At 37.8% G+C, this 13720-nt stretch overlaps 1 protein-coding gene across 1 annotated transcript in view; it reads right to left on the bottom strand.

Annotated features, from left to right (window-relative positions):
* The window catches only part of LOC121868604, a 223696-nt gene that overhangs the window by 138910 nt on the left and 71066 nt on the right, over positions 1–13720 (bottom strand). Inside the window, exon 3 of the mRNA XM_042369391.1 lies at positions 11203–11411. Coding sequence (XP_042225325.1) covers positions 11203–11411 — 209 coding nt within the window. The remainder of the gene's footprint in view (positions 1–11202; positions 11412–13720) is intronic.

The raw sequence follows: 13720 nt of genomic DNA, 5'->3' as shown, positions 1-13720 counted from the left end.
AAAAAAAAAGACAAGTTTGTTAGTAAAGTTATTATACGCGAATCTTAGGTAATAATAATAATAATAATAATAATAATAATAATAATAATAATAATAATAATAATAATAATAATAATAATAATAATAATAATAATAATAATAATAATAATAATAATAATAATAATAATAATAATAATAATAATAATAATAATAATAATAATAATAATAATAATAATAATAATAATAATAATAATAATAATAATAATACAATATTTTTACCTAATTATCTAGATTTAATGCTTTAATTCCTGTAACGTTTTGTTTTTCAGAAGTTAATGAGTGAGTATACTAAAAATAGTCAAACTTCTCATTACAGACAACAAAGTACCTGCCAGCCACTAAATGCTCTCTTATTTACCTCGTTACATCAGTAAAAAAAACGAATTCACTTTTTCACTCCTCGAGGCAAGTACATTTTCCGTGGTAACAAACTAACACCCCTTACATACCTGGATCGGTCTTCCTCATTGCTGATTCGCCGAGGGGTTGGTGACGTCACTTTTGAGAACCAATCAGTGTTGGTCTTAGTTTATTGTGTGTGAGAGATATGAATAAATCAGTGGTACCCTTGTTGTGACGTCATTACCAAGAGTCGAGAAGTGACGTATTAGACTTGCGTTAGTTGGAGGTAATAACCAATCAGGGGTGGTGTTGTTGTTACGTAAGAGGTAATAACCAATCAGGGGTGGTCTTGGTGTTACGTCAGAGCTAAAGCCAATCATAGATGATCTTTATGTTACGTCAGAAAAAAGTTCATTCGTGCAGCTAAAAAAGAATGAAATGTAATAAATGAAAGAAGTGATGGAAAAGAAGGTTCATTCACGCAGTTTGATTATACAAATGAAAGAAAAAATATTATTTGTTGATTTAAAATTTCATAAATAAACGAAAAACTTCAATTAATTTTTACATTGATCAGATAAAAGGAAAACGCATTGATCTTGCAATTGAAAGAAGCTTAAAGTTCATTCGTGGTTTGAGTTAGATGTATGAAAGAAAAAAAAAATCATCCACATCTCAGGCAACAAAATGAATGAAAGTGCATTCATTCATACCAAAAATCCATAAGTGAAAGAAATAAAAATACAGAGAAAATTATTACTTCATTCACCCTTAATTTCGTCAGATGAAAGAAAATTGTTAATTTATTTTTCAATTTAACAAATGAAATAAAAAAAAAAAGTTCATTCATTTCTAAACTGAAGTAATTAAAGAAAAAAGGTTTATTCTTGCTTCTTTAGCCAGTCATCTAAAAACGAAAGAAGTGAAAGAAATTACACTTCATTCAAGCTGCTCCCCTGAAAGAAATAAAACGTTTATTCGCTCACTCTAAATCGATAATGTGAAAGAAAATGAAAGAAATGGAAGAAGATGAAGGTTCAATCACCCCTTTAAGCCAGTCTTGTGAAAAAATTGAATAAATTGAAAGAAAAAATAAGACGTTCACCCCATTAAAGTCATGCATGTGAAGGAAAATGAAAGAAGTGAACGAAAAAAAAGGTTCATTCCCGCACTTTAACTCTCATATATGAAGTAAGACTCAACGCTTGTGTCTTTGGCGACTTAATATGCAAATGAGTGGCTGAGTGGTTAAAGCTGAGAGAGAGAGAGAGAGAGAGAGAGAGAGAGAGAGAGAGAGAGAGAGACGGAGCGAGAGAAAAAAGAGACAGACAGACAGACGGAGAGAGACGGGAGTAATGGAGGGAGAGAGAGGTGAAGGGGTGAGGATAACAGAGAGAGAGAAAGGGGGGATGAGAGAGACTGATAAAGAGAGAGGAAGAGGGAATGAAGGAAGTAAGGAGAGAGAGAAAGAGAGAGAGTCGCCTTTTCACAGGATTAACGAGTTTGTTCATTCTCTTGATGAGCTCAAACTGTTTCCCCTCATTCGCTAGCTTAACGAGCTCGTTTGTTTATCTAACGAGAAAAACCAACCTCGGTAACAAATCAAAATTACTATGTTTTTTGTTACCGTATCCAACAAGGTGATTAACTACCCATATGGAGGTAAGTAACAAGCCTTTTTATTTACCTTGAGATATAATTCACTACTTTCTGTACTCGTGTGTATTGTAATGTACTTATACCTGTAATCACAAGTTCACTATAACCACGTATGTAAGTTAACGAGTTTCCCATTAAGGTATTTTTAGGGGTTTATCAATTGTTGGGTTAGGTTAGGTTTGGTTAGGTTAGGTTAGGTTTGGCTAGGTTAGGTTAGGTTTGGTTAGGTTAGGTTAGGTTTCACTTCCCAACATGCATATTTAAGGCCCCATTTATAGCCTGGTAGAATAAAAGTTCCCTAGGTTCGAACTAGCGATACTTAGGACAGAAGTAGACCGCCGTATCCACTCGTCTGTAATATTTGTCATCCCGGGTGGTGAATTTTACAGCCACTACTTCATCACCTGTGGAAGAATCGATCTGGTTGCAGAGTGTAAGACTATTGCCAATAAACCATGGGAAAGATAATGTGTGTGTGTTATGTGGGCCAGACGAGTGTTAAAATGTAAATAATACTACTACTACTACTACTACTACTACTACTGCTAATAATAATAATAATAATAATAATAATAATAATAATAATAATAATAATAATAATAATAATAATAATAATAATAATAATAATAATAATAATAATAATAATAATAATAATAATAATAATAATAATAATAATAATAATAATAATAATAATAATAATAATAATAATAATAATAATAATAATAATAATAATAATAATAATAATATATTTTGGGGAAAGAAAGAGAGATTGAGTAAGTGAGAAAAATAAAAAAAAGAGCTAAAATTTAGAAAGACAAAGACATACAGACAAAGACAAAGACAGAGACAAAGACAAAGACATACAGACAAAGACAAAGACATACAGACAAAGACAGAGACAAAGACACACAGACAGACCTTCATAGCAACACAAGATGTTCAACAAGTCTATAGAAATTGACGGAGGTGAAATTAGATTACTGAGTGAGGGACCCAATTGTGTAATACGAGAAGACCTGAAAGAAATTGTCATGGGGCTTTTCTGTGTTCTCTTACCTCTTATCGACTCAACTTGTATGAATTCTTACCTACATATTTATTTTGTCATTTGTTTCTCTTATTCATTATTCTCACTTATTATTCTAAACTCTATTAGGTGGAATCTACTTACTTATTGTTACTCATACAGAGGTTCAGATTCTGTGTCAAGTGGGGTTATTGTTTAATGTTTCTTCAACTGTTTTGGTCAACCCTTCATGACTCCTCTGTTTCCCTGCTCATGACTCCAAGCGTTTTATTTACAAGTATAATAATACACACACAATAACACACACACACACACACACACACACACACACACACACACACACACACACACACACACACACACACACACACACACACACACACACACACACACACACACACACACACACACACACACACACACACACACACACACACACACACACACACACACACACACACACACACACAATAATAATAATAATAATAATAATAATAATAGAAAAAAAGATGAAACAATTCAGAGATGTATAGATGGAAAGAGAGAGGAAGGAAGGAGAGAGGCTGAACCAACAAGATGGTGTGAAGGATGCTGTAGTAGTGAGGGAGATGGACAGCCAGGAAGCAGCAGTGTGTGTGTGTGTGTGTGTGTGTGTGTGTGTGTGTGTGTGTGTGTGTGTGTGTGTGTGTGTGTGTGTGTGTGTGTGTGTGTGTGTGTGTGTTGGTGAGAGGTGAACATGGCTTCCCAGTTGTTTTGTTGAGTACGTGTTTGTAATAAGTGTATGTTGATGTGTGTGTTATTAGTGGAAGGAGATGATAGTGCGATACATCTTAGTGGTGAATAAAATAAATATAATGTCGTATTTACCTTTTTTTACCCACACAAAACTCCCTTCCTCCCTCCCCCCTTTCCTCCCTCCCTTCCTCCTCCCTTTTCTTTCTCCCTCTTTCTCCCTCCCTTCCTCCCTTCCTTCCTCCCTCTTCCTCCTCTCCCTCCTCTTGCATTCCCAGAGGATAGACTAATTTTAAACACATAACTTTACCCTCGGAAACCTCCCTCCCTCCCTCCCTCCCTCCCTCCTCACCTCTCTCTCTCTCTCTCTCTCTCTCTCTCTCTCTCTGATTCTCCCGCGTCTCTTGCAGGAGGAAGGGAGTAAGAAGATTAAAGAGAGAGACAGAGAGAAAAGGAGGCGAGGAGAGAGGGAAAGAGATCCTCAAGGTCTCTCTATCTCTCTAAAATGTCTCAAGTATTTATTATTATTATTATTATTATTATTATTATTATTATTATTATTATTATTATTATTATTATTATTATTGTTATTATTATTATTATCATTATTATTATTATTATTATTATTATTATTATTATTATTATTATTATTATTATTATTATTATTATTATTATTATTATTATTATTATTATTATTATTATTATTATTATTATTATTATTATTATTATTATTATTATTATTATTATTATCCTCCTCCTCCTCCTCCTCCTCCCTCTTCCCCTCCTCTTCACCCTCCCTTTCCTCCACCTCCTTCCTCTTCTCCTCTTCCTCTCGTAGCTACACTGGAGCGTAAGACCTGGGCGACTTTATTGAGTCAGGCCCTGGAGGAAGGAGGAGGAGGAGGTACCACAGGGGGAAGAATTTGAATATGAAGGGGAGAAGGGAGGAAGAGCAAGTGAGGGGAAAATGGAGAGGAGAGGGAGGGGGAGAGAAAGTAGAATCAAAACGAAAGAAGAGGATGAAGGGGGAAGAAGAAGAGAGCAAACGAAAAGGAATGGGGAGAGGAGGAGTGAAGAAGGGACTGAGGGAGGAAAGAAGAATAGGGAAATGAGAAGGGATGGAATATGGAGAAGAGAGGAGGGAAGGGGTGAGTGAGGGATAAGGGAAAGAAATGGGAGGGAAGAAGAGGAAATGATAGAGGGGAATAGGGAATGGCTGGAGGGGCGAGGGAGGAAGGGAGGAGGAAAGGATGAAGGAGGGAGGGAGGGAAGGAGAGAAGGTCGACGGAGGGAGGGAGGCAAGACCTGAATGGCCACGATCAACACTCAGCAATGTCGCCAACTCCTCATTCTTGTCAGCGAGGCGAGTATATAACTGTTCCCTCTGTCTATATGTCTGTCCAACTGTCTGTCAATCTTCCTTCCTCTCTATTCGTCCTTTTCTTTATTTATCTGTATTTCTGTCTAGCTATTTATTTATCGATTAACCGTCTGTGTCTCTGTCTTTAGTTGACTGCTTGGTAGTCTATGGTATTATTTGATAGTCTGAGATAGTCTCTGGTAGTCTGGGGTAGTCTGAAGGTGTCTATGGTAGTCTCTGGTAGTCTGTAGAAGTTTATGGTAGTCTATGGTAGTCTGAGGTAGTCTACGGTAGTCTATGGTAGTCTGACGTAGTCTACGGTAGTCTATGGTAGTCTGAGGTGGTGTATGGTAGGGAGCTGAAATTATCTATTAAGTTGCACGTATATCGAGCAGTGGTCCTCCCCACCCTGCTATATGGCAGCGAGACATGGGTCACATACAGGAGGCACCTCAAGGCACTTGAAAACTTTCACTAACGTAGTCTACGTTCCATCCTCCGAGTTCGCTTAGAACACAAGAGAACAAATGCCAGTATTCTCGCTGACACCAACTGCAGGAGCACCGAGGCTGCCATTATCCATGAACAATTACACTGGACTGGCCATGTTACCCGCATGGACGACAGTAGACTGCCAAAGCAGCTACTTTACAGTCACCTAACGAATAGTAAACGTAACGCTGGCGGGCAACTGAAAAGGTATAAGGATAGTCTTAAGACAAACCTGAAAAAGTGCCAAATCGGAGACGATTACTCCACATCGTAACGCTTGGAAGAGCACCACACGAGAAGGTGTCAATACTTTTTCTAGTTAGCCCGACTGCAAACCGAGGGAAACAAGCGCCAACACTGAAAAGATACTGCCACCGCCCCTCCCGCACTAGATGTAGCCCTCCACGCATGCAACATCTGTGGACGACCCTGACGGTCCCGTATCGGCCTTTTTAATCACCTCAGAACTCACCTACGAAGGTGACATCCTTAATAACTCATATCATTGTATTATAGCTGGATGATCGTCATACTTTATTCCGAGTGACAGCAAAGTAGTAGTAGCAGTGTGTGTGTAGTCTCAGAGGTACAGGTGCATCATTCATCAATAATATATACATTTATTTCCATTTCTGCCTGTTCTATATTATTTAATTTTCTTCTATTTACATTAATATTAATTCCATCTTCTTCATTTCTTTCACATTGTCTTCTTTTCTATATTTCCTGTCTATCTTTCCCTTGTATTTATTTTCATTTACTTTCTCTCTTACTCCCTATCTTTCTTTAATCTCTCTCTTCTATCCATCTTCCTCATTTATCTATCTTTCTCTGCCTTCTATCTGTTTCTGTCGTTTGTCTAAGTTTCATTCTTATCTACTTCTTTTTTCATCTACTTCTATCACGTATCTACTTCTCTTATCAATCTATTTCTTTCATCTCCTTTTTTCTTTCATTTATTTTCCTTCATCTCTCTTTTCCATCTAACACCTTCCTCTCCCAGCTCTCCTATGTTTTGTATATTATTTCTCTCCTAATTATCCCTCTCTTATTCCTCTATTTATCCTCTTACATTTTGTTGTCTCGTTCCATTTGTCGTTTATTTAAAGTTTCTGAGTTATTTACATTTCATTATATCACAAATTTCTCGTCACAGTGTTGCCTGCATAATGGTAGGCGTGTCTTCTTCTTCTTCTTCTTCGTCATCATCTTGTTCCTCTTGTCTTTCTTCTTCTTCTTCTTCTTCTTCTTCTTCTTCTTCTTCTTCTTCTTCTTCTTCTTCTTCTTCGTCATCATCTTGTTCCTCTTGTCTTTCTTCTTCTTCTTCTTCTTCTTCTTCTTCTTCTTCTTCTTCTTCTTCTTCTTCGTCATCATCTTGTTCCTCTTGTCTTTCTTCTTCTTCTTCTTCTTCTTCTTCTTCTTCTTCTTCTTCTTCTTCGTCATTATCTTGTTCCTCTTGTCTTTCTTCTTCTTCTTCTTCTTCTTCTTCTTCTTCTTCTTCTTCTTCTTCTTCTTGCCACAAACAGTTCACAATTAATCGTCACTCCTTCAGGTCTTGGTTAATTAATTTGAAACCTGGGAAGCTTGTGTCTTGGTCCAATACTCCACGACGCCTCTTTTATCTTCTACCTGTTTTTTTTTTTAGGTCTTTTAAAGGACTTAGACCATTTTTAGATATATGGTATTAAAAGAAAATATTATCTTATTTAGGTCTTCCAAAGAAATAATTTTGCTAGGGTCAAAGGTGAACACACACACACACACACACACACACACACACCATAGAATTGTTAAGGATAGGAAGTGGAATAGTGATGGCTTGGCCGTGTATGACAGAGAGAAGAGCATCACAGGACAGACCGTGTATAGTCCCTCTGTATATACAGGGAAGATGATGAGACTGAGTGTAAATATTAGAACTGAATAACTGCTGAGTATACCAGGGGAGCTGTGAGGTAGAGTTACTGACTGAGAGAATTGTGACAGAAACAGAGAGTGTATTTGGGGAAGTGCAGCGTGAGAAGAGGGAGAGAAGAATGAGAGGATCAAGGTTTTTACATTAAAGATCTTAAGTGTTAAGTGACTGGGGAAGGAGAAGTGTCTGTAGTAATTAAGAGCTGAGTTTATAGAAAAGCGATGTGGTTATTGTATATTAAATGGGTGACTGTTGAATGTTTAGGTAGAGGGGAACTGGTAAACATTGTGAGTAGAGATGTGTAAGAGATAGAGAGGTACTGTGAATGTTTAGGGAGGAGTCTACTGGTAAGATGTTAAGAGAAAAGAGGGGAGAGAAAGAGAGATATATAGAGAGAATAAGAGTTAGAGATATTAATTTACTGGGTAGGAGGAGAGGGAACACATCACATACAATAATGGTGGGTGTTAGAGCAATACGTCACGTAGAAAGGATACAGTCAACAATAAATTAAAACATTTGGCTAAAAAATATGACAGTGCAGTCTAGAGTTGGTGATTTGGTCAATGAAACAAAAATCGAGGGAAATTGTGTTATTTTCCTTAACATTCGACGAAACGACTCATGTTTCATCCACAGCTCACCGGTTCATGGAGAACTTGTTGGCCTCAGTTCGCTTAGAGGTCACACAAAAGGGAGTGAGCACTAGACTGTGAGCCGCAAGAGTGAAACAGTGTGAAGTGTGTCTGGCCCTGTGTTTACTAGCTCTTTTATAGTGTCTCAGCTCACCTCAATTCATGGCCCTACAGGATACTCAGAAGGGATTTACTCAAGCCATCTATGAGCAAAATCTTCCCCATTTAATAGACTTCATTACGTCACTAGTACATGTGCGTGTTGTGGTCAATTGATTTATATTCGGGAAAGATGCGGGATGAACTGATGCTCTTGTCAACTGCCCGTATTTTCTTCTGAATTATTTTCCACTTGCTGGCAAAAAAAATAACAGAAACTCTATGAGGTTATATATATTTACCCTAAATGATATAACACAGCTTCACAACTGACAAGAGAAAAAGGTTCGAACTGATCTCGAACACGGACGTTACGAAGGTTCGAAACACCTCAGATAAATAGGTTGTAACCTCCTCTGTGTGTTGACAATATCATCACTGAATACCTGAACGGGTGAAGCGCTTCGGCCTAAGGATCAAACCCATCACATACTGGCTTTGTCGGATCAAACTAGGTCTTGTTTGGATCACGCTGGCTTTGAAAAGCTTCGGACAAACAATTATGCGAAAGTTCGAACAACACTGAAGCTCCATTGAACCATCTCACAGCTACAGAGAGAAGCATTGTTGATGTTTACAAAAGCGAATGTGAGTATTATTATGGTGTTCAGTGAACTTGGTGGGATAATGTTGATATCGCATGTCTGTTTGTTGACGTGTGATTAGATGTAATGTAAAGGCGGACTATCTTGATTGATCATGATATTAACTATATTCTCTCTCTCTCTCTCTCTCTCTCTCTCTCTCTCTCTCTCTCTCTCTCTTTTCTCTCTCTTTTCTGAGGCAAATACAGTAAATATACACATCGCCTATCTATCATTCGCCTCCAATTATACAGTGACCTGACCTCATTTGCTTAATATCATGTCGTGACCTTTATCCCGAAGTGCAGAGATTAACATAATAACCTGACGTCACCTGAACAACACGTCTTCTCATCTCATGTCAACCTCTGGGTCATTGAGGTCATGTCAGGGAACAGTCATTTGATTCTCTAAGATGATCACATTAATAGATTTGTCTTTACCGCTGAGGATACGAATCGCATCTTAGAGTCTCAGTGAGATTTTAGCTGCAGTGTTGAGACTATGAGTTTGATGGATTCTTGTACCTCCAATTAGGGGGAAATTTAAGGTATGAGCTTAAAAGAATCGACAGTAAGTAAGACTGATTCTCATACATTTAGATTTGAGGACAAAAATAACTTAGGGACTCTTGAGAATCTTCAGCTGAGTCAACATGATGTCCTCTACGGCCTGTGGCACAAGGAGGCCGAGTCGAGGTGATGTACCCAGGATAATCCCTCTTGACTTATATCCACGTAATAATTGTATACTGTACTGCCTTTTGGACAACATCTCTTAAGTTGTCCATCGCTAACTGGTCAATATCTTGAAGTAATTATTGTCTGTTGGCGATTTTGTCCGAAAAAAATTTTTATACAGTGTTTGGTAATATTGTTATGGAATATTGCGTTGAAATTTGTAAGTTATTATATTGATATCCAGTTGTACATTAATTTCTACCGATGCGAAATTAGATACACAAATCACAACCTATTTAGAGTAAATTATAAACTGAATTTTTGAATATATAATGTGTAGAATTACACGAAAAATGAAGTGTAGGATCTTATGAGACTGTGTGGCGGCCACACTTGTGTTGGCACACACACACACACACCCAGGGCCTTATCACGGAGGCAGAGGAAATTACCACATTAGGTTATATATATTTGTATTCATACAAGTTACTTGCTGCTATGGTGGCCGGCAGGTGCTGATACACTGGTTCTTAGTGTTGAGCAGCTAGTGGGTTACTCCACCACCTTGGCAGGATGATAATCTACCCAAGGGTTGTTCCAACATAGTCAAGCGAACCAGGACTTATTATTGTTGAATTCACAATAACCAGTATACTCGTACAATAAGATAACCCAGTCCCCTACCTCGCCGGGAAGACTGCGTTCTTATTAAGTGTACTGTGCAATATATACGATAAATAAAAAATAATATCGTATACATCAGCGCTATATAGAATATTATAAGAGTCTCCTTTAACATTGTTGTGAATTGAAGATTATTTTTTTATGTGGCGTTATAGACGTTACGAGCGTACGTCCAGATAGAGTTAATTAAAAATGTTAAAGTAAATAGTGTGAAAGCGGTTATTCACATCCACTAAGATCGAATACTAATATTTGTTCAGGCAGTTTCCATGGATTAATTCATCTAAATCTGGATCACGTGAAGATTTGACACCCCAGTTTATTTCACCTGACTACTAACCACCCTAACGATAACTAAATGGATTAAGCTGGGTTATGTTAGATTAAGGTATTTTAAAGAACATTAAAGAACACTAGGAAACACTGAAGAACACCAGCGAACACCGAACAAGAACAAAAATCACTAGAAACTACTCAAGGACAACATGTAACACTTTGAATTACTTGAGAACACCATTCGATACTAAAGAACACTAGAGAACAGTAATTAACTCTTAGAACACATTTACGGTAACAAAGAACGTGAGGCTGGGTGTGCAGGTACCGATAAAGAACAACAAATAACAACAAACACTGATAATGCACCAGATAATACGAAAAATACGAAAAAAAACACCAGAAAAAAACACCAGAATATACGAAAACACCAGAAAACACAAAAAACAGAAATCAGAAAAACACCAGGAAACACAAAAAACAGAAATCAGAAAAACACCAGGAAACACCAAAAAACACCAAAATATACGAAAAACACACCAGAAAACACACAAAAAAACATTAAAAACACACAAAAAAACATTAAAAACACACAAGAGATCACTAGAGAACACTCACGGTAACAGAGAACTTGAGGCTGGGTTGAATGTTGATGGGTCTATTGCGTTCAGTCGGGACGTAGCGATAGAACTCGGTGCCATTGTGGTACCACTTGAGGGAGTAGAGTCTGGTGGAGCGGAGGTCATATGAGCAGCTCAGTGTAGCCTGACCCCCAGCGAAGGCGAACTGGGGCACGTCCACCCCCCGGAGTAGGTCCCCAGCGGCGCCTGTGGGAGAAGAAAATATTTGTTATCATGTGGGGAGGACAACAGGTGTCATTATGTGGGGAAGACAACAGGTGTTATTATGTGGGTAGGACAATAGGTGTTATTATTATATCGGAAGGACAACACCTGTTATCATGTGGGGAGGACAACAGGTGTTATTATGTGGGGAGGACAACAGGTGTTATTACGTGAAGAGGACAACACCTGTTATTATGAGGGAATGACAGCGCCTGTTATTATGTGGGGAGGACAACAGGTGTTATGTATAGGGAAGAAATATTCCGTTTAACACCTGGTGGAGGACAACATCTGTAAGAGGAAAGGTCCCCATACAGTCCCCAGTGTCACGTAGAAGGACAACACGTGGCATCTGTCATACGTGAGAACAATGTCACTCAATAATGACGTAACTAATAGAGTATGGATTTGTTTGGTTGTTCTGCTGGTGGTTGTTGTATATTGATAATGATAAACACTCAGTAGTTGTTAGAGTTATAGGCATTTAAATTTCTTCTTCTCCTTATTCTTCTTCTTCTTCGTCTTCTTCTTCTTCTTCTTCTTCTTCTTCTTGTTCTTGTTCTTCTTCTTCTTCTTTTTCTTTTTCTTTTTCTTCTTCTTCTGTAATTTTCGTAGGACAAGGAATACTATTCTGTTACTTTGTATTCATTCCAGTAAAATAAAGATTCGATGTTTTGATATAATTCTCTATATCTCTTTTTCTCTTTTCTTCTTATCCTCTATTTCTTCTCTCGTCTCTCTTTTCTTCATAATTTTTCCCTTGCACGCTTCCATGTTCAAAGGTTGTCAAGAAATCGATGGTTTATGGTTGAATTTATTTGTGTGTTTCGGTCGATCCATAGAGACGATTTTACACGACCTTACTGAGATAGATTCTGAATTACTTTTAAAAGATAAAAATCATGAAAAATCGGCATTTTTTTAATTTTCTTACCAAGGCTGAAAAGTTAAGAAAAATCGTTAATCTTAGGATCCAAAATCGGCTAATTAGACCCGATTTTGCCTTGTGACGCCTCGAAACGCTTCCCTAAGACTGGATTTTTTTGGCTATCATGTTTATTTTACAAAATTAGGGTTTCTGAAATAAGGGAAACGTTTTGTAGCGTTTTTTTGATAAAGGGGAGATAATTTTGTAGGTGTCAATGTAGAGTCAATCTAGATGGCAAAATTAGAGCTACGGAAATTAAAAGAGACAGTTTTGATTGGGTCAGATGTTAGAAGCAAAAAACAAAAAACATATTTGATGACGGAAATAACAAGTCACTTTGAGAAGATTTGAAAATTGCCTAAATACCAAATGGCTGTTATCTTATTATTTATTTTTTTTTCTTTGAGGATTTATAAGTAAAAAGTTCATATGAAACGATGACTTTTGAATCGAGGTCGGCGGCGGGCTTCATATTATTGTATTCTGGGTGTTGGAACTTGATCCTACACACACACACACACACACACACACACACACCGCTCAACAAAGCAAGATTCAACTCTGTACTCCCCCTCCTCTCATATCCTCACTCCTCCCCCCCTCCCCTCCTCCCTCCCCTCCCTCCCCCCCCTCCCTCCTCCCCCCTCCCTCCACATACCCCTGTAAACTTGCATGACCAATAGACAATAGAATCATTGATTATCCACAAAAATAAGATGAAAATAAAACAAGGCATTTTCGAGATCGCTAAACAAACCCTCCACCCCTCCCCTTCCCCCCTTTCCCCTCCCCCCTTCCCACCCCTTTCCCCTCTCCACCCCTCCCCCTTCCCCTTTCCTCTCCACCCCTCCCCTTCCCCCCTCCCCCCCTTCTCTTCCCCCCAAAAAAAATCCTTCAAAATTTTTACATTCGAATCCTGTCAGATTTTTTCTAACAATCAATGAAGAGCATTTTTTTGTTAACTTACAATTCACCAGCGGCAAAAGCCTTTACCTCTATCATCATTCCCATTCAAAAGGGAACTAATAAAAAAAAATTATTAAAAAAAAGGCATCATATACCATTTCCATCTCTTTATAATACAATTCCATTCATAGTGCCGTTCGTAAATGGGTTATTTTTTTTTCCTTTTCTTTTTTTTTCTGCCGTAGTCAATGCAACTCACTATTATTTTATGATGTTCCTGATGGGGGGTGAGAGAGGAGGGAGGGAATATTGCCGTAAGCCACATTCTCTCTCTCTCTCTCTCTCTCTCTGTTTGCACTGTAACTCGTTCACTTGACGTCTATTCATCAAGTGGTGTTACTCATCCTCCAGTGGTGATTATCATACACAGTATAAATTATAGAGAAAGATAGGAAGA

This window comes from Homarus americanus, unplaced genomic scaffold (genome assembly GCF_018991925.1).
Source record: "Homarus americanus isolate GMGI-L3 unplaced genomic scaffold, GMGI_Hamer_2.0 scaffold59495, whole genome shotgun sequence".
Taxonomy (NCBI): Eukaryota; Metazoa; Arthropoda; class Malacostraca; order Decapoda; family Nephropidae; genus Homarus; species Homarus americanus.
The sequence above is the reverse complement of the archived record's forward strand: the minus strand, read 5'-3'. Positions and strand labels throughout refer to the sequence as shown.